General features: G+C 44.6%; 1 protein-coding gene across 8 annotated transcripts in view; it reads left to right on the top strand.

Moving 5' to 3' along the window:
• The window catches only part of LOC137421229 (uncharacterized), a 176086-nt gene that overhangs the window by 73618 nt on the left and 74576 nt on the right, over positions 1–27892 (top strand). For all 8 annotated transcript variants that reach the window (XM_078771737.1, XM_068107072.2, XM_068107069.2 and 5 more), the window contains 3 exons: positions 9138–9893; positions 10196–10233; positions 22130–22164. In XM_078771737.1, coding sequence (XP_078627863.1) covers positions 9138–9893; positions 10196–10233; positions 22130–22164 — 829 coding nt within the window. The remainder of the gene's footprint in view (positions 1–9137; positions 9894–10195; positions 10234–22129; positions 22165–27892) is intronic.

Below are 27892 nucleotides of genomic sequence, written 5' to 3'. Positions count from 1 at the left end.
AATCTCCCGCGATGAAGCTATCTCTGAGGGCCTTTCACTCACTCACCGCAGGCAGGTAGGTGGTCTTTCTGTCTTCTACCGACTCCTCTCCGGCCTTGCTCCCCCAGCTCTCTCTGTGCTCTGTCCCCCAAATATTCCTACAGGTCGCACAAGATCTGCCAGCCACCCTCTGATGGTTAAACTGCCGAAATCTCGGCTCTCTGCTCACCTTCACTCTTTCATTCCCCTTTTCTCCCGCCTCTGGAACAAACTCCCACACTCACTTCAATCACACTCCTCCCTCCAGGTCTTCAAAACAGCTGTTCACCACCATCTCTTATCTTCCCCCATCCAAAACCTTGATCTTTTCTACCCCCACTAATTCACCCCAGATCCACCTTGTTTGAAATTCCAACTTCTTTCCTGGAAGTCTTGGCAGTGTCCATATGTTTTATACCTCTTCCACCCCCCCCCCTTCCCATGCCTCCCCCCCAAAGCCCTCTCCCTCCCACAGTTCTCTCGATGTCTCCATGTCTCTCGGTCCCTGCTCTCAAATGTTGTGTTTGTGTCCTCTTCCCCCTCTCTCCCCATCTTGTCTACCGCTCCCGATGTTATTTGTTTTGTGTGTCTGTTTGTCTTTCTGTGTGATTAATGTTCGCTCTTTCACGAGCCTCGATCTTGTATACAAAAAAAAAAAAAAAAAAAAACTGTCTGTCTGTCTGTCTGTCTGTTTGAAGGTACCGTAAAAACAGCTGAACCGATCGCAAAGATATTTTGTGTGGGTAATCCTGGGATCTCCAGGAGTAAAATAGGCTATTTAGTTTCCCCAATTTCAGCTTTAGTCTCCAGCATTCTCAGGTCTGGACTCCCGCATAACATTCGTGTTCGCATGATGTTCATTGTTCTCATTGTGACGATGTTGTTTTCCTGGGTGCGCGCACAAACGGCTGCACCGATCGCTGCACAGCTGCACCTGCCACGATCAGGACACGGGTTGAATCCTTGCTTTAGAGAATTCTAACCCATTTCAACTGAAGGAAACACGTATCGGGAGTACATACGACATAGCGATTATGAACACGATTATCGATCACGATTCACGACCACGATCATCACGATCATGGTGTATCGATCACTGTGGGACATTTGGTGAATTATAGTAAGATACTGTTTAGATTTTGAAGATTTGCGTGTGATATGATTTAATGGATGTTTATATGAATCGTTTGAAATAAAAAAAAGCTTTCAATTTCTGATATTGTACCTTTTCATTTGGGCTTCCCAATTGAAGCCCCGCCTGTAGGACGGGTACCATTGCTAACATTCGCGTTCGCATAACATTCATTGTGACGATGTTGTGACGATGTTGTTTTCCCGGGTGACGCACAAACGGCTGCACCGATCGCTGCACAGCTGCACCGATCGAACTCGGTGACCTCGGACAAAGACCTTTTATAAGGACACGGGTTGTTAGAGGACACGGGAGTACATACAACATCGGGAGTACTAACTGCACGCGTCTTCAGTATCAAGCTTAAATCTGTCATGGCGGATCTGAAGAGCGGAATGCTTGGAGAAGTGGTGGGCTACTTCGGCATGAAGGAGGATCACAAACGTCGACTCCCACACTGCCACATCCTGCTGATACTTGTTCCCGCATGACGTTATTTTCCCGGGTGCCGCACAAATGGCTGCACCGATCGAGATTTAATGGATGTTTATATAAATCGTTTAAAAGAAAAAAAGCCTTCAATTTCTGATATTTAGCCTTTTCATTTGGGCCTCCCAATTGAAGCCCCACCCATAGGGCGGGTACCGTTGCTAGTATATATAATATATAGATGGACCAGTCGTTTTACGAAGAATAAAACAGTATTACTATGGGACAGTCGCACCAACCTTATGACGTTATTACATTTTTCAAAAGGTGCCCATCCTGCTCAAGTACGTCTCTTCACTTCTTCAGTGATTTGTATCCATTATTCCGATTTGTCCAAAGTAAATGTAATTCCTGGTTCCTACCATTGTGGTCAATTTGATCTTCCATGATCAATTTGAAGCTCTTCCGTTTTACATAACGGTTCAAGAGTAAGTAATATTTGTCTTTGTCATATTCATTTTTAGCTTATCTGGAATTGGGATTCCACGATCATCACGACCACGGAATTGGGATTCCAGATAAGGTATTGTCTTCATTCACCGTCCGTCCATTGTGCATCATATTTTGACTTTTCCAGCCAAACCACTGGTATGGGCTGATCCGTCTGAAATTTGGCAGCAAGGTTCCAATCCTTAATGGTAATAGGGATGAAAAGGTCATTCCGGTCACATGACCAGAAGTGTGTCAAAATAGCGGACTTAGTAAATTCCTTCAAAAATCATTTTCTCCAGACCCATGAGTCAGAATGCTACCAAATTTGTGTTCCAACATTAGGCCAGGGTAGGGATGTTCGATTGCAGAGGTTATGCCGATCACATGACCGGAAGTGTGTCAAAATTGCCGACTTTGTCATTGTTTTGGAAAATCGCGTAAATTCCTTCAAAAAACGTATTCTCCAGACCCACCAGTCATAATGCTATCAAATTTGGGTTACAAGATTAGGCCAGGACCCAAATAATCTACAGGTCCAGTGGTCCTATTTTTAGTGTGGTCTTTCGACTTTCCAAATTGAGGTCTTCCTTTATGATTTTCAGTTTTTCAGGCTGGTATGAGATTAAAACATCATTTGCGAATCATAGATGGTTTAGTCTTAATCTGTTGAAATGTATTCCTATATTTTCCCAGTTTAGCTGTTGGAACACTCCTGGGCATGTAGCGAAGTTAGCAATAATCTTTTGGTGAGGTTGTGTCTCGGTGCGATGCCTCCTTTGATCTTGATCTAGTCATGATTTTGGTGGAGTTTTAAGGTCACTGCTCCACCGTTAATGCACCTCAGTTAATATATTGATATATCTTGTGTTAACAATTGGGTGACAGAGCTTTTAACTTGACACCCATGAACGGTTATGCTGTCAGAGTGGCGTTGAGGATAAGCTCTCAAGGTGTGTAAAATACTGCAATGGCTCAGCGTCTCTAACAGCCTCTGACAGTCCAGCTCTGCAACGGCCTTCTCATGGTGGGGTTGCTTTTCACTAACGGGTGTGGAGGTGAAAGGCACATTAAAACCAGTTACTTTGGGCAGATGGGACTCGGTAGGCAGTTCATCTAGGAGAAGGAAACTCTGAATCCAAATCCGCCCCTGCCTTGGTTCAAGTTTTGAAACCAAAGGCTAAGGTTTTAATGCGGTAAAGGCAACAATCCTTGTTAAAGATGGTGACCTTTGCATTTGTTAACCTCTGGACCACCCGTGGGCAAAGTGTACTACCCCATTGTAACCTGCTGATCAGGATTACGTGAAGCCATGGGAGCAAGTGGTGAATGGCCAACCAGGCAGCTGGCACATATTGCCAGTAATAGCTGCATGACCTTGATGCTAGCCAGATAATTTTCCTATGGAGAACAATGGCTAGAATCACCTGTCTAATGTAGACACTGCTTGGAAACAAGGCCATGGAAACCCACTTTTGTACATGCCAAGAAAACCATCATGACCTGAAATCTAAGGAATAAAGCTACGGGGCCAGATTATGAACCTCTCATGTTTGAAAGCAGCCAGATGGCTTGGGGGGGGGGGGGGTGGGGGAGCAAAGTGTTTTGATGAATAGGACTGGCCATTATAACCGGACTGAAACAAACCCGCAAGGAAATGCAGTTGTCGAGGTCACCAGAACTGAAAATTGAACATTGAGCTTCTCAAACCTTCACAAAATTAGAACATGGAATGTAAGGTCAATGAATCAGGGAAAGGTAAACGTAACAGAGAGAGATGCGGAGGACAAGAACTGAGACCTTTGGGATAAGTCAACTTAGATGGGGTGGTTTAGAGCAGTTTCACTCTGACTATTACAGTGGTTTCTTCTGGTCATGAAACCTGTAAAAGAAATGGAGTGGCAGTGATTTGCAATAAGAAGATGGCAGGGTTAGTACTGGGATACAACCGAGTCAATGATAGGTTAATATCAGTGAGGTTGAAAGCACATCCAGTGAAAACCAGCGTCATTCACATGTATGTTGGGACTTCCGCAACATATGAAGAAAATGTGGAGTTTTATGGAAAGTTGCAGGAACTGCTAGAACAGGTACGTAAAGGAGACATTTTAATTGTTATGGGAGACTGGAATGCAAGAACTGGAGAAGCAGGAGCACCAGGGATGGCAGAAAAGGATGGACCTGTTCTCCAAAACTAGCCAGGGGAGTGAATGCTGGAGTTATATCTGGAGAATGAGCTCGTAATTGGAAACACATGGTTCAAACAACCCAGGTTGAACAGTTTACGTTTTGTGTCCCACTAATAGGCCAGATCTGCATCTGGACCTGAACTAAAATCAAATCTGCTTGATCTTGTCACCTACCCAAATCATCCACCAAGTTTTGTCATAATCTGTCCACAACTTTTTGAAATATCATACTACTAGCGAGGTATCAATGCTCTGCATGGGTGGGAGCCCGAAATCTTAAAAAAAAAAAAAATGCTTTGAGAAATTTTATGAAAACACCCAGCTACTTTCGGACACATGCAGGGATCCAAAAAGCTGCAGAGAACATTTGGTGGGGCTGGCCCCAAAACTGTGGGAGTTATTGTTCTGTGTAATATTATTGTATCTTTAATGATGGTGATGAAACTGATATGATGGGATATTACTGAACCAGTGAATGTTTCCACATGTGGTAAATGGCAAAACTGCTAATACCAAGCCCGTGAATGAGTTTACATGCAGAAATGCAGCTTTGTACGGGTTCAAACCCAAAATCTTTTTACGGCGTAGCCCATAGAGAAAAGACGTCTGGAACAGTGTTTGTCCGTCCGTACGTATGTACAGTGCATTCAGAAAGTATTCAGACCCCTTCACTTTTTTCACATTTTGTTATGTTGCAGCCTTATTCTGAAATCGTTTAAATTCATTTTTCCCCTCATCAATCTACACTCAATACCCAAAAATGACAAAGAGAAAACAGGATTTTAGAAAGTTTTGCAAATTTATTAAAAATAAAAAACTGAAATATCACATTTACATAAGTATTCATACCCTTTGCTATGACACTTGAAATTTAGCTCAGGTGCCTCCCATTTCTCTTGATCATCTTTGAGATGTTTCTACACCTTGATTGGAGTCCACCTGTGGTAAATTCAATTGATTGGACGTGATTTGGAAAGGCACACACCTGTCTATATAAGGTCTCACAGCTGACAATGCATATCAGAGAAAAAACTAAGCCATGAGGTCGAAGGAACTGCCTGCAGAGCTCAGAGACAGGATTGTGTCGAGGCAAAGATCTGGGGAAGCCCACAAAAAAGATTCTGCTGCATTGAAGGTTCTCAAGAGCACAGTGGCCTCCATAATTCTTAAACGGAAGAAGTTTGGAACAACCAGGACTCTTCCTAGAGCTGGCTGCCCGGCCAAACTGAGCAATCGGGGGAGAAGGGCCTTGGTAAGAGAGGTGACCAAGAACCCGATGGTCACTGGCTGAGCTCCAGAGATCCTGTGTGGAGATGGGAGAAACTTCCAGAAGGACAACCATCACTGCAACACTCCACCGATCTGGGTTTTATTGCAGAGTGGCCAGACGGAAGCCTCTCCTCAGTGAAAGACACATGAAAGCCCGCTTGGAGTTTGCAAAAAAGCACCTAAAGGACTCAGACTGTGAGAAACAAGATTCTGCTAGCTCTATGAAACCATAACTCATTATAGATACCAATGTTAACTTAGTGCATCATTAATTTAGATTTTGCAATTTTGACTTGGATTGGCTGCCATTGCTTATGATGCCATAAACTTTAAACATCTTCTCCAGAACCGCTTAATGGGTCAACGCGAAATTTTACAAATACGATCCCTGAGTCATGGGGATAAAAGTTTGAGGAAAGAAAACGTCATCAGTCACGTGGTTTGGCGGCCATGTTGGATTTAAAAATAAAACTTTCAAAATCTATTTCTCCAAAACCGCTTATGCGATTGATACGAAAGTTGAAACATATGTTTACATTCAAATGGGGGAAAATATTTGCAAAATATGATGTCATCAGTCATGTGGTTTGGCCGCCATCTCAAATTTAAGGAAAAAATTGAACAATCTTTTCTGGAGTACCTCTTGATGGATCAATGCAAAACTAGCCGAAACCCGTGGAACATCCACGGAAGGGAGGATGTGGTGTATGGATAGAGTGTACCATTATGGATGGCAAAGGGGATTTGCTTGTCCGAGTAAGAGTTAGGAAGAAAGATGAGAATGAAGAGTGCGTAAATGAACAACAATCGCCGACACCAGCACAAATGCATGCTCTGGATTGTCCACTCAGTGGACGGCTTGCTTTCGCCTTCGCCTGTCCAATCAGCGGACGGCTTGCTTCGCCTTCAACCAGCAGACGCCAATACGATGGCGTCGTATCGGCAGTTAATCGGATGCTTGTGGGCCCCAACGTCGGCTAATTCAGATTTTTCGAGTATGGCTGTACGTGATAAACAAAGAGCGCGGTTCGTAGATCGTAAATCCATTTGTGCCGTGGGTATCGGGTCACTGGGTGCGGCGTAAAAGGGATAACAAAGTCGAGTCCTTACGCTATTATTATATAGACTAGCCGAAACCAGTGGAACATCCACGGAAGGGAGGATGTGGTGTATGGATAGAGTGTACCATTATGGATGGCGTAGGGGATTTGCTTGTCCGAGTAAGAGTTAGGAAGAAAGATCAATTTTCACTTGTGCAAAAATGCTACTCACAATTACATCGCCTGTGCGTCGGCCTGTGATTGAGCCAGAGAGTTGGCCTGTGAGTCAACTTCCTTTCCAATGTCTGCAAGAATTGAAATACTGATTGTGAATGTGTAAAATTATATGAAAGAAGAACATGCATATCAATAGACGATGCCATCGAAAAGGAGAGCAGCTGTCAATAGAAAAGGATGTCTGACTTATCAATTTGACATTATTGCACAGGAAATGACAAACAAAGAAACAGTTCATTTCCATCGGGTAATATTACGATGAGAGATCAGCCGATACCTTTATTATGTCCATCAACATCCATGGCACTTAGAAAAAAAAAACGTGGCATCAGCCAGCCGCAGCCAACTATCACGTACCATCTCGAAGTCAATGCCATCCTTTTATCTCTTCGTATACAACTTACTGATCGCAACGTCACTCCATTTAACTTTATTAAAATGACGATAAAGACGTGAAACCCGTGGAACATCCACAGAAGGGATATCGTTCGTCTGTTTTCAGATCATTATCTTTAAACTTCCTTACGTCTCGCCACCTGCTACACCTCTCTGAGTAACGAAGATTTATGCAACGCACCCCGAGTATCGCAACGTCACTCCATTTAACTTTATTAAAATGATTATAAAGACGTTTCCTTATATATCCTATTTTCAAATGTTCAAGGGAATAAAAAAGCTTCCTTACGTCTCGCCATCTACTACACCTCTCTGAGTTACGAGGATTTATGCAACGCACCCCGAGTATCGCAACGTCACTCCATTTAACTTTATTAAAATGACGATAAAGACGTTTCCTTATATATCCTAATTTAAAATGTTCAAGGGAATAAAAAGACCATTTGGTTCACACCACCCATGTTCACACCACTCGACTGTCCAATCAGCGGACGGCTCACTTCGCCTTCGCCCAGCAGACGCCAATACGATGGCGTCGTAAGATGGCGTCGTATCGGCCGTTAATCGGACGCTTTTGGGCCCCAACGTCGGCGAATTCAGATTTTTCGAGTATGTCTATACGTGATAAACAAAGAGCGCGGTTCGTACATCGTAAATCCATTAGTGCCGTGGGCATCGGGTCACTGGGTGCGGCGTAAAAGGGATAACAAAGTCGAGTCCTTACGGTATTATTATATAGATGACATTCATCTGATCAACTACTGATGTGGGAAAAATATTTTTAAACTATGACATCATCTGTCACGTGGTATGGTGGCCATCTTGGATTTAAGGGAAAAAATTGAAAATCTACATCTCCAGAACTACTTGACCGATCGAAACCCAAATTTACAGACATGATCGACTACCCATGAGGAAAATTTATTGAAAATTATGACGTCAGTCATGTGATGTGGCGGCAATTTTACCTGGAAGCCTACCATCACTGCTCGCAATTCTAGGTTTTTTTTGTTCTTATACATGTACCATTGCACCTTTATTACCCTCGCCAGAGGAGAGCGTATTGCATTTGAGTCCGTTTGTCTGTTTGTCCGCACAGAATAAATGTGATTTTCTCTGCAACCGTTGGTCCGATTGACAGGAAATTTTCATCATAGGTGCAACTCCACCTGTAGAATTTTTTAAATCATAATTATGACGTCATAGGTCACGTGGTTCGGCCGCCATCTTGGAAAAACCGAAAAACTTTGCACCACTATATCTTCGAAAGCGTTGAATATAAAAAATTGAGACATGGCTCATTGTAAAGAACTCTCCATGTGGAATAACATATGTTAATGATGATGTCATAGGTGCCTCCATTATGACGTCATCATTCTACAAGTACAAAACTTTATCCGATCAAGATGAAATTTCTTGAGCATACTCTTGGAATAAATTCGTTTCGAAAGAAAAAATGATGACGTCATCGGTCACGTGGTTCGGCCGCCATATTTCTTTTAATACAAAAGCCTTAAAAACCACTGAAAATACAACAAGTACATAACTTCATCCGATCAAGATGAAATTTATTGAGCATAATCTAAGAAAAAATGAGTTTAGAAAAAAAAAAATAAGGATGACGTCATCGGTCACGTGGTTCGACCGCCATATTTGTTTTAACACAAAAGCCTTAAAACCACTGAAAATACATCCTGGTGAGGGTTTGCAATCTCTGATTGCTCTTTTCTTGTTAAAAATATTTTGCAGTAGTTGGTTGTTGTGATGTGATTCGTCACTCTAATAATTGATTTACATGATACTGACATGATACTGTGCTTATGAATTCTAATTTGAAAGAATAAAAATACAGTTTAAAATTGGTTGAAAAAAAAAAAGGCCTGGAAAATATGAAAGGCCTGGACTCTCATTTGAATTTTTGGGGATTTTTTTTTTCAGGTCCTGCAAGGCCACCACCACCTGTACAACCCAAAGCTAATGCTATTGAGGACTGGCTTATTGATCTCTCCGAACCTGTGATGCAACCTTCTAATACTATGATGCTCCAGAATGAGGGTACTGAAATAGCCACGGCCTCCTTCAATTCTACTTTTACTCCTCAATCCACTGAAGAAATGAGGCCTTTTTCCAAGCTTGCTGCTATATCTCAACCTGTGCCTACCGTTAAGCCTCAGCTAAATACTCCTGGTTCCTTGGTTCTAAAGCCTGTTATTAAGCCAAGGTCCATTCCTGTTGTAACATCATGCCTTGTACCAGCAGCTAGGCCTATGCCTGTGCCAACCTCAAGGCCTGCACTCAAATCCATACTTGGAATAGATTCTGATTTTACCATTGAAACCCAACAAGGGCCTACTGAGAGCCTACAACCAGTGCCGGCACCCCGGAGGTTAAAAGTTCAAGAGAATATTCCAGTTGATGATACTGTGGACATGGCAAATAGTATGACTGGGCAAGATAGAAGAGAGCAGCTCACACCTCCCATTAAGCCACCTGTTGCTCCCAAGCCTGCTCTGCGAACAAGGTTGGTTGGTAGCAAAATAGAACAGCGAGAGCTGTTTGAGGAAGATCTACCATTGAAACACGTTCAAAACCAAAACCAGCCACAACCTTTTCCCTGCCTCGATGGAGAAGAAAGCAGGAGGGCTGAGGTACGAAGACTGGGAAATTTGAAGACTCAATCATCTCGCAACCACGGTAATTTTTTAAATTATTTTTATTTCTATTTTTTATTCTTCCCTATTGTAACACGTATTTGACTGATGGGTGGCTGTGACTGCTTTCTATCCCCGTACTAAACGACGGTAGCCAGATTCACCCAATCCCTTCTACACGGTCCAAGCACCTGAGTAGAGTGTGAGACATTGAGGAATGATTGAAGTTTTCTATGCCGACCATTCTATTTTTGTCTATGAAAACAAATTTGAATGAGAGTTGGCATTGCAGAGCAAAGGAAAACGCTGATGATGATTAATTAAATGTGGATTGCATTTCTCCAGATGGTGATGCTCCGGCAAGACAATTCTCCCACCAACAGGTTTGCTGACTTTGATGACTTTGCTGAATTGACTATAAAATGTGGCCAACCCCAAAATTGAACTATCAAACTTGTCTGCTTCCTCTAAAACCTGGTGGTACCTTTTAAAATCTGTTTCTGGTGTGCGCTGCCCCTCCATCCTTTCCCTCACTTCAAATGGCACCACAGCCGACTCCACTCATGAGGAGGCCGAATGTCTCTATTCTGTTTGCTTCCAAATCTTGTGTCTCTATCCCCTCATTCTCTGTACCCACCAGTAGAGGGAAAAAGCAGGTTCTGGCTCACTTAAAATTTAACATTGAAGTCAATGGGGGAAAAAGGAAAAACTTTTTGACTAAACCCCAAATCCTTACAAAAATTCCCCCTATTTCTCCCTTCCTCATCTTTGCATTAACAAAGGTTAAATCCTTTATTCTAAAATATCCATATTTTCATTATACTCGTATAGAGAACCAACTAATATTTCCTCCTGTTTTAATTTAGGAAATAACCTAATTTTCTGTAAAGCAGAAACACCATCGAGAATATTGGCAAACAATATGTTGGAACTTGGTTCTTGGCACAAGTATCTTTGTTGAGCAGAGATGAAATGATAAAATCCTCTTAATGATCTCATCTGAGCCCCTCCTGAACCACATATCCCCTCCTGAAGATTATCGTCAATTATTTTTTCATTGATTTATTGGCAACATTTCCTTCTTTTTTTTTGGCTTAATAAATACAATGTTTCAAAACATCAATTGTCTTCATCAATGATCTCTCCGACTCTCTGGAAAATCCTCTCTCTTTGCTGATGACTCCACTCTCTGCCGCTCCATTCCTCATCCCTCAGATCGACAGTCTGCAGCCTCCTCACTCTGCAGACCTGGACAAAATCACAGACTGGTCAAACAAGTGGAACATGTCTTTCAATCCTGACAAATCTCACACTCTTACGATGTATCTCCGAAAAGACCGACTGGACAACCCTCCCATCCACTTTCTCAACAATCCTCTCCAAGAAGTTCTGTCGCTGAAGCTTTTGGGTCTCACTATCTGTCATGATCTTTCCTGGGAAAACCACATTTCCAAGCTGGCCTCCAAAGCCAGTCGCCGACTGGTCAACCTCCGTCGTGCGAAGTTCTTCCTTGGCACACCTGAGCTCCTCACCACATACAAGGCTTTCATCCGCAGCTCAATGGAATACTGTCCCCCCCCTCTGGGCCGGTGCTCCTGCCTCACACCTAGCTCGGCTTCACGCTGTTGAAACCAAAGCTTTCAAAATCATTGCCATCTCCTGTGATGAAGTTAACTCCGAGGGCTTTTCACTCACTCACCGCAGGCAGGTTGGTGGTGTTTCCGTCTTCTACTGACTCATCTCCGGCCTTGCTCCCCCAGCTCTCTCTGTGCTCTGTCCCCCAAATATTCCTACATGTCGCACAAGATCTGCCAGCAACCCTCTTATGGTTAAACTGCCAAAATCAAGGCTCTCTTCTCACCTTCACTCTTTCATTCGCCTTTTCTCCCGCCTCTGGAACAAACTCCTCCAGTCCCTTCAATCCCACTCCTCCCTCCAGGTTTTCAAAACAGCTGTTCACCACCATCTCTTATCTTCCCCCATCCAAAACCTTGATCTTTTCTACCCCCGCTAATTTTCACCCCAGATACACTGTTTTGAAATTCCAACTTCTTTCCTGGAAGTCCTTGCAGTGTCCATATGTTTTATACCTCTCCCACCTCCCCCCAAGCCCTCTCCCTCCCACAGTTCTCTCGATGTCCTTGCTCTCAAATGTTGTGTTTGTGTCCTTCCCCCTCTCTCCCCATCTTGTCTACCGCTCCCCTTATTTTGTGTTTTGTGTGTCGGCTTGACTTTTTGTGTGATTAATGTTCGATCTTTCACGAGCCTCGAACTTGTATCCAAAAAAAAAAATTAAAAAAAATTCAATCAATCTCCCCATTTAAAAAGGATACTGAAATATAATGTACTCATGTAAAATTGAACAAAGATGATTACAATAACTTTTGGATTAAACCTATTAAGAAGGATAATATGAGCTACTCAAATCCCTTTTAAAGGAAGAGCATTATCTGTCTTTGGGAAGACATCAATTAAAGTAGTTAGAACAAAAGTTTCACCACTATTTATGGAGATCTATAGTAAACTAGAGGAGGTAATGAAAGATGTAAAAGTATCAAAAAAGAAAACTTTTTTTTACTGGAGCTATCGAAAAGGAGGATAAAACTATTAGTAGTAAGCAAGGGGAAATTTGTATTTCTTTCAACAACCCTAAAGATGTAAAACTTGATGAAATGAAAGATGTTAATATATCGGGTGAAATGACATTTCGTTCAGTCGTAGTTAAGAACCATTTTAAAATTACCTTTAATATAAAAAATGTAGTAGTTGAAAAAAAGTATATGGATATAGACGGTTTTATACAACCAAAGATTTTGGGGATTATGATAGTGATAATAGTAATGATAATGATACTATCTCTATTGGAACAGAAGACAGTCATGATAGTGAGAGTTTGTAATCAAACGATAGTTATGAACGTCGTTTAATTGATGATGATGATTATGAAAGCACTGATTATAGTGAAGATGAATTTTAGTTCAAAACAAAGTTTTACGATATATATATGATGAATCTAAACTATATAGCAGATATTGAGCCTCTTGAGTTCCCTGATGCACCATATGATCAATTAGAGAATTGTCCGGCTTGTGATAGATTAGGATTAAACACAGTCAAAGTCCTATAAACAATGTATATTGTTGTGGATTCGGGGGTCGGCGCTCCCCTTACCAAGGGGGGTTAATCCCCTTGTCTTTCAAACTGGCCGATCCCCCAGTCCTGGAAATTATGACGTCACTTCCGGTCGGGAGTAGCCAGGGTGATTGGTCAATAAAGTCCCAAATACCTGAGTGCTACCCCTGGCCATGAAGCGAGGAGATAACTCCAACCCGGGCCGCAGCGTTAATGGATACGCCGAGCGAAGCAAGCTGCGACTCGGGCCGTTAGCAAAAAGACTAACCCGATTATGAGCGGTTCGAATCGTGCCACGTATACTCAATGGGGAAAAGACAAAGACGATCGGATGAGAGGAAACCAAAAGGTAAGGAAAGAACAAATATGGTTTATTACTATACTACTAATAGAGAAAACGAAAGAAGGGCATATACAAGAAGAAGAGCAAAAGGACACAGGGCAAGCTTACACAGTCTTAAATATCACGCCCAGGAAAATACAGACAGACTTACATGAAAGGGGAATAGCAGGAAGGAAGGTCCAGGCAGATGGCAGGGGAGGAAGGTCCGGGCAGATGGTTCAGGCGTTGAGGTCTGGCTCCAGGTTCACGCTTCACTCTGGTCCACGCTTTGGGTCCGCGGCGAAACCTGGCAGGCAGCGCGGTTGGTATTGCTGCGGTATTGTCGGCGTGAGCGGACCAACTCTCTCACTCAACTTCGTGTCTGGTCTCGTTCTTTGGCTCCTTGGCTCTCCCCTCTGCTCTGCCTTGCAACCTCTTGACTCACCGCTGCTCTTTGGCTCTCCCTTCTGCTCTGCCTCGCAACCTCTTGACTCACCACGGCTCTATTGAAGTAGTCCCACGCGAGCGCTTTTATCACGCGCTCGCGTATCAAGCTGCATGCTTTTTAGGTCCGCCTACCTGTGAACACGCCTCGGCCCTGATTGGGCGCGAGGGTTCACCGGCTCCTCCCTTCGTGACACGTTGATGGGGCCACGCCTCGCTCCGACAACTCCTCCCCCTTTTCCTCCAGCTTGACCATGTGGTTAATGGCGTTTGGAGCCAGCGCTGCGGCTGGCAGAGACGCGCAATCCAATTTGGAGGGAGGCTAAGCCGCAAAATGAAGGGGATTGAACAAGAGGCCTAGGTTATTTGATTAATGCAACGCAGAGTCAAACTATTGGAAACAGAGCCTTACCTGAAACACATACTAATGAAATAACTGAAGAAGGTTCCTATGGTGTCCGACGTGTTGCAATATGGCCTAACTAGGGTGCGACCTTTGACCTTTGGGAGATGGGGATATTTACAGGGAATTATTGACAATAATTATTATTTACAAGTGAGGGGTTCTCAAAACCGCAACAATATTCTGTGATTATCCTTTAATTAATGATAATAAAAAATATAAAAAGAAACAACTATTTCAAAATTACACCAAAAATGAATTACCTGACAAGATTAATAAGAGAGATTAATATTTATTTTTATGATGAAGACAAACATTTATTTAAAGAAGACTTTCACACTGCTATTGGTGTTTATTATGTTGGGGAAGCTCCTTTCCTTACATCGGAAGAGATTGATAAAATTAGGACTATATTTAATGGTTTGATGTTATTTGCGATTCACGATTGTCATTTTCAGGGAAATATCAACACAAGATATTATATAAATAAAATAATGGATTAGCTTAAAATTAAACCTGAACTCAGGATAAAACATAGTTTTTTTTAAAAGCCTGTAAAAATTAGATGACTTGTTTTTCAAATATATAAATGAATGATTTTTTTACCCGTTTGGAATATATATATATATATATATATACGAGGTGTGTTCAAAAAGTATGCGACCTTAATTTGTCGTGCGTAAACAAATGAAGCTAGGGAGGCGTTGATTGGTGCACGTATGTAGGCGATCCTAATGCGCACGCGTGAATTTTTTCCCACCTGCAGAAGCTGTCATTCGACGGCAGACCACCGATGAGTGAGGAAGTGTAAGTGAGTGCCGTCGGATTTTCGTTTTTGACAAAATGACGGAAAAACTTGAACAACGCTACTGCATCAAATTTTGTGTAAAGCTTGGCGATTCCCAAGTGGAAACGATCCGCAAGATTCAACAGGCCTTCGGGGACGAAGCAATGAGCACCACACAGATAAAGGAATGGTACAACCGCTTCAAAGATGGCCGCACATCAGTGGAGAGTGAAGCACGTTCGGGTAGGCCCTCAACATCCCGAAATGAGATCGTCATTGACCAATTGAGGACCCTCGTGATGCAGGATCGTCGAATCACGATCAGAGAACTTGCAGACGAGGTGGGCGTCAGCATTGGATCCGTTCATTCCATTATGAAGGAGGATTTGGGCTTCAGGAGAATCTCAGCGAAGTTCGTACCAAAGCTGCTAACGATTGAGCAGAAGCAACTCCGTTTGGAGATCGCACAGGACATGCTGGAGACTGTGAACAGCGATCCCAGCTTCCTCAACACAGTGATCACTGGCGATGAGTCCTGGGTTTATGGGTACGACCCAGAAACCAAGTTGCAGTCATCACAATGGAAGCATCCAACATCCCCGAGGCCAAAAAAGGCAAGGCAGGTCCGCAGCAATGTCAAAGTCATGCTGACAGTCTTCTTCGACTCCAGTGGCGTGGTTCATCACGAGTACGCACCACACGGCACAACCATCACCAAGGAGTATTACCAAGAGGTTCTGCGTCACCTTCGTGACGCTGTGTGACGCAAACGGCTGGACCTGTGGGCAGCGGGCAATTGGCAGCTCCATCACGATAAAGCACCCACCCATTCTTCACATTTGATAGAGTTTCTTGGCCAAACACAACACACCTGTGCTTCGTCAGGCTCCCTACTCTCCCGACATGGCTCCGTGTGACTTCTGGCTTTTCTCCAAGCTGAAAATGCCCCTGAAAGGGACCAGATTTCAGTCCAGAGAAGACATCATGCAGAATGCGACGGACCAGCTGCGCGCCATCCCAAAAGAGGCATTCCAGCGCTGCTTCCGACAGTGGCAGAACCGTTGGGAGAAGTGTGTGGCAGCCCAAGGGGACTACTTTGAAGGAGATTAGTGGAAGTTTGTTGTATCTGGATACGAGTATTTTTTATGAACAAAGGTCGGATACTTTTTGAACACACCTCGTATATATATATATATACTAGCCGAAAGCACCCGGTGTTGCCCGGGTTCTTTTTGAATGAATTTACTACTATAATTCAGCCTTTACTCGCGGCCGTAGAAGATTGACTACTATAATTCAGCTTTTACTCGCGGCCATAGAAGATTGACTACTATAATTCAGCTCAGCTTTTAATTGCGAAATGGGCCCAGCCTGGCCAAGGTGGGCCTCAACCAGCCTCGCCACCTAGCCTTTAAACTTCCCGGGGCCCGTCCCGACATTTTTTATTTCAGAGATTTCCTCCTATCTTTCACCGTTCAGGAGATTAGCATGTGCAGACAAACAAACAAAAACTTTCTTTTATATATATATAATATAGAAGATATATAGAAGACGGTTTATGGTTTTTAGAACCTTCACATGTAAATTTAGTAGTAAATTCCTTTATAAATGACCCCTGTGTACATGTCCCCTTAATTGGCTGTTAATTAAAGATTGCACCTTAGTTAGTCCATGTACAACACGTAGGACACTTTAGGATCTCTCTATAGTTATGTCATTATTATGTGTTCCAGGTAAGGCTGTGTTTCCAATAGTTGACTCTACATTGCATCAATCAACTAAGATAGGTCCCCTTTCAATATACCCAATCGTCTCCTTGAAGTAACAGTAAGGCGGCGTTCGCCGCCGTTGCATTGGGCTGTTTTCTTCGCCCCAAACTCCATTACGCACGAGGCCAAGAATGGAGAGAAGGGGGGAGGAGCTGCCGGAGCACGAGCGTGGCACCACCTCGTCATCAAAGGTGGAGCCAGAGAGCCCTTGCCGACCCACCAGCGCCGAGGTGAGCCAAATGGTAGGCGTGTCATCGGAGTTGGCGGCTTGGTCGCACCACTCGCAATATAAGCGCGAGCGCAAGCCTTTTCGTGGCAGATGAGTGAGGGAGCACGACCCGAGAAGTTGAGTGAGGAGGGAGAGAGGATCGACCATTCATTTCTTGGCGTGAACATCCTGCGGTGAGTGAGAGTCGGCACGCTCGTGGGCGATACCAACCAGCACTGACGACCGGGTTTTCGCCACTGAACCGGAGCGTGGAGGCTCAAGCGGGACCTCGACGTCGTGCCGCGATCCCCGGACCTCCCTGCCGCCCGTTCAGTGGACCGTCTGCCCTTCTCATCCCTCCAGCCATTCCTGCCTGCAATTCTCTATTCGTGTGAGTCCGTCTGTATTGTCCTGTGGGTTTAAGTAAGACTGTTTAAGGATTTGCGCTGTCTTCTTCTTCCTCTTCTTCTGTAAATTACTTTCGTTCCCTTCTTCTTTGGTTTTTGTCAAATTTGGTGTCAACTTTCCACTGGGTATTTTGTTGTGTATGTGTTATTGTGTGTTTCTATTTGATTTTTGTGTTGTAGTTGTTGCAAATGTGTGTGTAATTAGTCGTTTTTTTGTGTGCGCCTCGTGCGGCCTGGTCTCTCCGGGCTTCCTCCCCCTCCCCCCGTCAGTGTTTTGTGAATATAAGTTCTTTCCTTCATAGTATTTGCTTGTTTCTTTGATTTTCTTTTCTCCCCCCTACCTCTCACGAACATCTTACCCTTTGTCCAGCGTTTTGAAAACAGAACAAACAAATAAATAAACAAACAAAAACAAAAAATTCTATATTAATTATTTCTCTCCTCCCGGACACGTACTTGTTCGCTCTCCTCCTCGTCTCGACTTGTGCCCCACCCCCTATATCTCGTTTTTCTTCCACCTCTGCTCCTGCTTTCTCAAATCCACGTTCTCACTTAGAGACTTTTCCCAGATTGTTTTTCATGGTTTTATTTAAATATTATTTTTAAATATGTTTAAACCGCAGCCGTGATGCTGACGCCGCCCTCCCCCCCAGAATTTCCATGTTTTAAAAGTTTCCCAGTGTGTACCCTGGATTAGAATAGGTACACCGTATCCCTGCGTGTCGTAAGAGATGACTAAGAGGGTTGGCGTCAGGAAGGGCATCCGGCCATAAAAACATTGCCTCAAAAAGAGAACCATGACAATTACAACTACATATGGGCAGGGTACAGCCCGAAGTGGAGATCGGTTTCTGAGGTTTGGGACATGGAATGTAGGGACAATGACAGGGAGATCAGGAGAAGTGGTGGAAGTATTGGTCAGAAGAAGAGTGGACATATGTTGTGTGCAAGAGACGAGATGGAAGGGAAATGGTGTGAGAATGGTGAAGGGTAGGCAGGGACAGAAATACAAGTTTATGTGGCGAGGCTGCCTGGAGGGCGTGAATGGTGTTGTTGTCCTGTTTTCTGAGGAGTTTGTAGACAGTGTGGTGAGTGTGACTAGAGTGAGTGATAGGTTGATAATGGTGAAAATGATGATTGGAAAGCTCTTGGTTAACGTCATCTCGGGATATGCTCCGCAGGTTGGTTGAAGCGATGAAGAGAAGGACAAGTTCTGGTGTGCGATAGAGAAGCTGATGGAAAACGTGAAAGATGAGGAAGTCGTTGTGGTAGGAGGAGACCTAAATGGACATGTGGGAAGGAGTATGGATGGTTTTGAGGGAGTTCATGGGGGTTACGGATATGGTCTGAGAAATGGAGAAGGTGAAAGGATTTTGGAGTTTGCTGGTGGAGCTGATTTGTTGATTTGTAATACTCAGTTCCAGAAAGAGGATAATAAGCTTGTTACATACACGTCAGGTGGGTCGACGACAACCGTTGACTACCTGATGGTGCATAGGCGAGATAGGGGGCACCTCCGGGACACAAAGGTGATCCCGGGGGAGGAGGCTGTTTCACAGCACCACTTGGTTGTCTGCGACATAAGGGTGGAAGGTGCGAGGAGAGCTCGGCGGGTGAAGTACCAACCGAGAATGAAGGTGTGGAGGTTGAAAGAGGTGACAGTAAGGGAGGCATTAAAAGAGAGGCTGAGTAGGGTCGAGGATGATGTGGTTGAGCTTGAAAGTGGTTGGATGTCAATGAAAGCTAGTCTGTTGGGAGCCGTTGGTGAGGTATGTGAATGGACAAAAGGACCACCGAGGCACTCGGAAACATGGTGGTGGGATGATGAAGTTGGAAAGAGGATTGACGAGAAGAGGAGGAAGTTCAAGGAGTGGCAGAAGGCGAAGGGTACGGGAGCAGAAACAGCAGAGCATGAAAGTTATAAGGCAGCCAGGAAGGCTGCAAAGAAAGAGGTAGCAAAGGCGCAGGAGGCATGTAGGAAAATGTTCGGAGAACGCTTGGATTCGGAAGAGGGTCAGAAAGCAGTATTCAGGATTGCAAAGCAGATAGCGAAAGAGAGGTGTGATGTGATGGGGGTGAGTTGCTTGAAGGATGAAGTGGGACAAATCGTTGTCGACCCAGATGGAATTAAAGGAAGATGGAAAAGATATATGGAAATGCTGTTGAATACAGAGAATGAATGGGATGGCAACATAGAGAGTAACCCAGTTGTAGGACCGGCAGAGAAGATAACTGAGAAAGAAGTTGAGGAAGCGATAAAAGCAATGAAGGGTAGAAAAGCGGGAGGGCCAACGGGAGTTGTGGGAGATATGTTGAAGGCAGCAGGAAGTTGGGGTGTGAAGAGAATGACAGAGATCTGTAATCTGGTGGTGAAAGAAGGCCGCATTCCAGTGGATTGGGAACTGAGTACCCTCGTCCCTCTATACAAAGGGAAAGGTGACCCTCTGGAGTGTGGCTCGTACCGAGCGATAAAGTTATTGGAGCATGGAATGAAGGTATTGGAAAGGGTGTTGGAGAGGAGGATAAGGAAGAAAGTGAAGATCGACGAAATGCAGTTTGGATTTATGCCAGGAAGAAGAACGACAGACGCGCTTTTCATTGTGAGGCAGTTGCAGGAGAAGTACATGGAGAAGAGGAAGAAGTTGTTTCTTGGGTTTGTTGATCTGGAGAAAGCATTCGTTCGGATTCCACGCAAAGTATTGACATGGGCATTGAGGAAGTTAGGAGTGGAGGAATGGTTGATCAGAGTAGTGATGGCAATGTACAAAAGAGCGAGCACAGCTGTAAGGACGAAGGACGGGAACAGTGGTGAGTTTGAGGTGAAGGTGGGAGTGCATCAGGGGTCGGTACTAAGTCCACTACTATTTGTAGCTGTGATGGAGGTGCTGGCTCAGAACGTAAAGGAGGGTTTACCGTGGGAGTTGTTGTATGCAGATGATCTGGTGTTGATTGCGGAAAGTATGGATGGACTTTTTTTTTTCTTTTTTTTTTTGTATACAAGATCGAGGCTCGTGAAAGAGCGACTGAAGGAAAAGATGAACAAATGGAAGGAATGTATGGAGACAAAAGGTCTGAAGGTGAATATCGGAAAGACGAAGGTGATGGCAAGTGGTAAAGCATGTGATGAGGTGGAAAGAACTGGGAAGTGGCCCTGTGCTGTGTGTAGGAAGGGTGTCGGAGTGAACTCCATTCAAGGTACAATGTGCGCTGAGTGGGTTCATCAAAAATGTAGTGGTCTGACAGGGTCATTAACCAGTGTGGCAGCTACATTCAAATGTAAGGTGTGCACAGAGGGAGCTGCAGATGGAGGAAATGTTGAGTTGGATCTTGGAGACGGCGTGAAGCTGGAAGGTGTGAAAACATTTTGCTACCTCAGAGACATGCTGAATGGAGAAGGTGGATCAGACTCGGCAACGGTTGCTAGAGTGAGATGTGCATGGAAGAAGTTTCGGGAACTGAGTGGCGTGCTGATGATGAGGGGAGTGTCGTTGAAGCTGAAGGGAAAGGTGTATGCTGCATGTGTGAGAAGTGTTATGATTTATGGGAGCGAGACATGGGTAATGAACGTAGAGCAGCAATGAAGGTTGGAAAGGGTGGAAATGCGAATGGTTCGACGGATGTGTGGAGTATCGTTGAGAGAGGGGAAGACAAATGATGAATTGCGAAAGATGATGGGAATAGAGCCTGTGATTGATGCTGTGAAGAGGAACAGGTTGAGATGGTTTGGTCATGTGTTGAGGAAGGATGAAAGTGACTGGTTGAGAAGAGTGATGGAAATGAATGTAGAAGGAAGTGGAGGACGGGGAAGACCGAGAAAGACTTGGCTAAAGATGGTGGAAGAAGAAATGCGGGCAAGGGGGTTAACAAGGAGAGATGCAGAAAATAGGGAAAAATGGAGAAGATTGTCATGGGGACCGCAAGGCTAACCCCCGCTCTAGTAGGGAAAATGGCCTTTAAAATGCATGTTGTATGTTGTTGTTCTTCTTTGGTTTTGGTTTTTGTGTAAATAATTAATAAATCCCTGTTCCCTCTTATTCTTTGGTTTCTTTCTCGTCCGATCGCTTTAGTGATTTCCCAATTGAGTACCTGTGGTGCGATTTTGGCAGAACCGCTTACAATCGGGTTTAGTCCTTTGTTAACGGCCCGCGTCACAGCTCGCTTCGCTCGGCGCAATCCATCTATTACGCTGCGGCCCGGGCGGGAGTATTTCCTCGCGTACCGGAAGGCACTGGTACTTAGGTCATAGGAAGGATTGGCGTACTACCCTATTCAGCGCTGACCGGGAGTGACGTCATACCCCCAGGACCGGTCGGACGGCCAGCTTAACAAGACAAGGGGGTTAACCCCCCCTTGCTAACGGGAGTGCCGTCCCCCAGATCCGTAACAATGTATATATATATATATATATATATATATATATATATATATATATATATATATATATATATATATATATATATATATATATATTTATTTATATTTATATATATATATTTATATTTATATTTATATATATATATATATATATATATATATATATATATATACATATATATTTACGTACATCGTTTTGTCTGTGTGCTATAATTTCTCTTATAGAGGTAGCATCTGGTGAGAATGGTTTTAACCATTTCATCAATGCCTGATAGTTACATACCATGCAGATCATACCTGGAAAATTACTTTTCTTTATCCTAGTTTTGGGTTATGGTAAAATGTAATCGGGTTATGAAGGTTGGAAGTGTAGTGTAGTGATCGACTGTGTTTACTTGCATTTCCTCTTTAATTTTTTTGCATCTCCTTGTAGGAACGCTCTGAGGAAGGCTTGACAAATCCAACTGGGTGAGTTATGGCTTCCTGACATTCTTGAACTTGAAAATATGTGGCACCCAGCACATGGGCTTCTTTACCCCTGAACACTGGTGTCCACACATGCTTTTGAAGGTTGTTGTTAGGTTTTACACAAAGGATGGAAATCCCATCCATACACTGCAATAAACTGCCATCAATTAACAACCAAAGCTCCAAGAAAACACTGGAGATCAAAAGTCCTCTACATCTTAGATACCAAAGGAATTGTTAACTCTTCTGCCCCTTTCCCACCTCCTCATCTGTTCTTTCCCACTTTCGATTGCTTTTACATCTCTCCTACCTTTTTGTCATGTTTATGGCTGCAATTGCAGAAGCACAAGCGATTAGAGACGGGAACTGTACAGGCCAGGAATTGTAATCTCGCAGATAGTCAGCTTAAGACTAAATTTGGTTGAGACACGGAGAGGATTATGTCAGCTCCTACTCCAAACACGGTCTGAAACCACGTCAGTTATAATTAAGCAATTACCCAATTTATACCTTCAGAGGTTATCAATAAGCCAAACCGTCATCCTGAGAAAGATGGCGGGAACTCCACAAAAGTTTTGATAAATAATCATTCAAAAGGCGCAAGACACAAAATAGACCACATCAAAACAATTAATAATCACTGGAATTTAACAAACAAGCTAAACTGCAATTATGGGCGTAGGCACACAACAAACATTCACGCGGAATTACGTGAGTGTGGGAAATATTTCAGCATGAACAGCAGGAAGCTCATGACCGCCAAACATCCCAGCCGGAAGAGACATGGGTCCAGATCACTGTCAGCGTCCAAAGGATCCACAGCAGAGCGAGAGCGAGCACAGAAGAAAAGATGAAAAGAGTGAATCAACTCCCCCCCCCCCCCCCCCCCCAATAGCACACCACCTCTATGCATAGTAACAGCTAGAGTCTCTGTATATACAGAGTCCCGACATGATTTGTCTGAAAAATTCTGGTCACATGGGCCGTGCACCCCATTTTATGGCCGTGCACCCCATTTTGTGGCCGTGCATCCTATTTTGTGGCCGTGCACCCCATTTTGTGGCCGTGCACCTCATTTTGTTGGCGTGCATCCCATTTTGTGGCCGTGCACCCCCATTTTGTTGGCGTGCATCCCATTTTGTGGCCGTGCACCCCATTTTGTTGGCGTGCATCCAATTTTGTGGCCGTGCACCCCAATTTGTTGGCGTGCATTCTATTCTGTGGCCGTGCACCCCATTTTGTTGGCGTGCATCCCATTCTGTGGCCTTGCACCCCATTCTGTGGCCGTGCACCCCATTCTGTGGCCGTGCACCCCCATTCTGTGGCCGTGCACCCCATTCTGTGGCCGTGCACCCCATTCTGTGGCCGTGCATTCTATTCTGTGGCCGTGCATTCTATTCTGTGGCCGTGCACCCCATTTTGTTGGCGTGCATCCCATTTTGTGGCCGTGCACCCCATTTTGTTGGCGTGCATCCCATTTTGTGGCCGTGCACCCTATTTTGTTAGCGTGCATCCCATTCTGTGGCCGTGCACCCCATTCTGTGGCCGTGCACCCCATTCTGTGGCCGTGCACCCCATTCTGTTGCCGTGCATCCCATTTTGTGGCCGTGCACCCAATTTTGTTGGCGTGCATTCTATTCTGTGGCCGTGCACCCCATTTTGTTGGCGTGCATCCCATTCTGTGGCCGTGCACCCCATTATGTGGCCGTGCACCGCATTCTGTGGCCGTGCACTGCATTCTATGGCCGTGCACCCCATTATGTGGCCGCGCACCCCATTTTGTGGCCGTGCACCCCATTTTGTGGCCCTGCACCCCATTTTGTGGCCATGCACCCCATTTTATAGCCGAGCACCCCATTTTGTGGCCGTGCACCCCATTTTGTGGCCGTGCACCCCATTTTGTGGCCGTGCACCCCATTTTGTGGCCGTGCACCCCATTTTGTGGCCGTGCACCCCATTTTGTGGCCGTGCACCCCATTTTGTGGCCGTGCACCCCATTTTGTGGCCGTACACCCCATTTTGTTGGCGTGCATACCATTCTGTGGCCGTGCACCCCATTTTGTTGGCGTCCATCCCATTCTGTGGCCGTGCACCCCATTCTGTGGCCGTGCACGCCATTCTGTGGCCGTGCACCCCATTCTGTTGCCGTGCACCCCATTCTGTGGCCGTGTACCCCATTTTGTGGCCGTGTATCCCATTTTGTGGCCGTGTACCCCATTTTGTGGCCGTGTACCCCATTTTGTGGCCGTGCACCCCATTTTGTGGCCGTGCACCCCATTTTGTGGCCGTGCACCCCATTTTGTGGACGTGCACCCCATTTTGTGGCCGTGCACCCCATTTTGTTTGCATTTAACGCAAATCGGTCGGTTCCATTCTGTGAGAAAATAACGAATACGACATGATTGCATATGGTGTTTTATGGTGTTTTTGTGGCAAAATATAATAAAAACTTCAACAAGGGAGAAAGACCTTTTTAATGATGGCCAAATTCAATTAAAATAAAGTTTTATCTTAATTTCATTGTTATTCTTTTTATCCTTATAATTATTTATTTAATCTTCACTCGTTCCTCGTGTTCACTGCAGATCTATCTTTATCTGTATCTCCATCACTTTTGACTTTCATCTGGTCACCTTTTTATCTCCACTACCTGTTGCATTTCTCTGCCCATCTTCATTTCCTTTTCTCTCACTATCTCTAAATTTACTTTGTGGACATAGATTATGTTACATTAGCAGAAGAATGAACTAAATGATCTAATCGTCATCTTGGATTCAGGGAAAGTTTGATAAAGTGCAAGAGCTAATTAAACACACACTGGGCCGGTGTAACAGACAGGACGCTGTGCAGCTGCACCGCACATGCTAAAGATCGCATGGTGTCCTTCGCCTGATTCGAGGTGTACAGAGCCTGATTCGAGATGTACAGAGCCTGATTAGAGGTGTACAGAGCCTTCTTAGAGGTGTACAGAGCCTGATTCGAGGTGTGCAGAGCCTGATTCGAGGTGTACAAAGCCTGACTCGAGGTGTACAGAGCCTGACTCGAGGTGTACAGAGCCTGATTCGAGGTGTACAGAGCCTGATTCGAGGAGTACAGAGCCTGATTCGAGGTGTACAGAGCCTGATTCGAGGTGTACAGAGCCTGATTCGAGGTGTACAGAGCCTGATTCGAGGTGTACAGAGCCTGATTCGAGGTGTACAGAGCCTGATTCGAGGTGTACAGAGCCTGATTCGAGGTGTACAGAGCCTGATTCGAGGTGTACAGAGCCTGATTCGAGGTGTACAGAGCCTGATTCGAGGTGTACAGAGCCTGATTCGAGGTGTACAGAGCCTGATTCGAGGTGCACAGAGCCTGATTCGAGGTGTACAGGGCCGGATTCGAGGTGTACAGAGCTTGATTCGAGGTGTACAGACTGATTCGAGGTGTACAGAGCCTGATTCGAGATTTACAGAGCCTGATTCGAGGTGTACAGAGCCTGATTCGAGGTGTACAGAGCCTGATTCGAGGTGTACAGAGCCTGATTCGAGGTGTACAGAGCCTGATTTGAGGTGTACAGAGCCTGATTCGATGTGTACAGAGCCTGATTCGATGTGTACAGAGCCTGATTCGAGGTGTACAGAGCCTGATTCGAGGTGTACAGAGCCTGATTCGAGGTGTACAGAGCCTGATTCGAGGTGTACAGAGCCTGATTCGAGGTGTACAGAGCCTGATTCGACGTGTACAGAGCCTGATTCGACGTGTACAGAGCCTGATTCGAGGTGTACAGAGCCTGATTCGAGGTGTACAGAGCCTGATTCGAGGTGTACAGAGCCGGATTCGAGGTGTACAGAACCTGATTCGAGGTGTACAGAGCCTGATTCGAGGTGTACACAGCCTGATTCGAGGTGTACAAAGCCTGACTCGATGTGTACAGAGCCTGATTCGAGTTGTACAGAGCCTGATTCGAGATGTACAGAGCCTGATTAGAGGTGTACAGAGCCTGATTAGAGGTGTACAGAGCCTGATTAGAGGTGTACAGAGCCTGATTCGAGATGTACAGAGCATGTGAGTACAAGAAACACTGGGTAGTGACAGAATGCAGAAATTTGAAAGAAGTGGAAGAAGGAGGATGAAAGAGAGAAATGGAGGTACATCATCCACACGAGATGTGCACACCTTCAACAGAGTGGATAATTAGAAAAGACAAACAATTACGAATGAAAAAAAGGGAATGAGCTGCAGAAGATTGATTAATTGATCAAGTGCTCTGTTTGAAGGCAGGTCCTTGGATGCTTTGTGTGTGATACTAGGTGGTTTGCCGTTGCCTTCCGAGCAGTTAGGCATGGCAGGTGTTACGTGCTCCTCCCTAAACCCCAGTCACGGTGTGCCTCTGAGCCCCGAGAGGAGTCACGGCAGAAAGATGTGTTATTCTGTCTGTCAAAAATCAATGGTGAAACCCCACCAATTGTTACCAACAAACAAGTATTGTATTAAGGTCACACAAGAATAACAGTACAATAACAATATTAATCAATTGTACAACCAATATATAATTCCTATGATGGTACCATCAGTTTCGTACAATATAACTCACTGTGCTCCAAGTGAGTGAAAATAACATTCCCAATGTCTCTATCCCGGCATCAAGCCAAAGTCGACGTTGAAGCGATCGTCAGAACGATGTTGTATCGAGACCAGAATCCCGCTCGGTTGACAGTCACACTGCCAAAGATAGGCAAAATTGTCCTCAAGAGGCGACTGGGAAATCACACCTTCGGGTATGGACGTTCAACGGTTCACAAACGGCGAACCGCAAATTAACCTTTGGGTATGGACGTTCAACGGCTCACAGACGGCGAACCGCAAATTCCCAATCAAAATCCACGTTACACACACAAACCAGATTAACGTCTGGATGGTTGTGAAAATGGTTGAAGCGAGGTGAAAAACCTGGAGCGATGCGAAATCGGTCGTGAGGCAAAATGGCCAACGGTCCGTTCTCAAGACTTAACGGCACTCCATTGATTCTCTTCGGAATCAACCGCAAAACCTGTCACGCAGGTTTATCTGTCACAGTGATAACAACTCTGTCGCAGGAATCCCTTTCCCAGGAAACCCCAAAGTTCGCTAGTGACCCCCGTTCGCCAGCGTTTGTTCAAAACCTCAACGCAGCTCGGCTCCTTGTCCACCTCACTCGCCTCGCCTGAAAGGCCTCTTCTTCCTCCTTTTTTTTCTTCTTCATCGTCCGGTTCCCGATCCGGTTTCCGGTTGCTTTTTAAAACACTAACTTTTTTACCTTTTGAAAACAGTAATCTCTATTTCACTTAAACGATAACAATAATACTACATGCAACCAAAAATGTTTACAGTGGATGAGAACCACAACAACGGAAGTGACGAATCCGTAACACTTCCCCCCCTCAAGAAAGAAAGTTGGAACATAGGGAAAACTTTCTTTGCATGCAAAAACTCTTTTAACAAACAAAAGTAAAACTCACCCCCCCCCCTCCCCCCAAATGATAAATTCACGTGAGCAACAATAATTAATATTTCCCAAAATAAAGCAACAAAACTTCCAAACAACCTACAGGAATTTCCAAAGTTAGTTCACTCTGGATAAAGCATCAGCAACGACATTGTCCCTGCCCTTTACATGCTCAATTTCGAAGTTGAACTCCTGCAAAGCCAAACTCCATCTCATCAACCTCTGATTTTTATTTTTCATTTTTTGAATGAAGGTTAAGGGGTT

The sequence above is a fragment of the Myxine glutinosa genome, chromosome 2 (assembly GCF_964187855.1).
Source record: "Myxine glutinosa chromosome 2, kmMyxGlut1.1, whole genome shotgun sequence".
Lineage (NCBI taxonomy): Eukaryota > Metazoa > Chordata > Myxini > Myxiniformes > Myxinidae > Myxine > Myxine glutinosa.
Note: the sequence above shows the minus strand (reverse complement) of the source record. Positions and strands in the feature narration are given on the sequence as shown.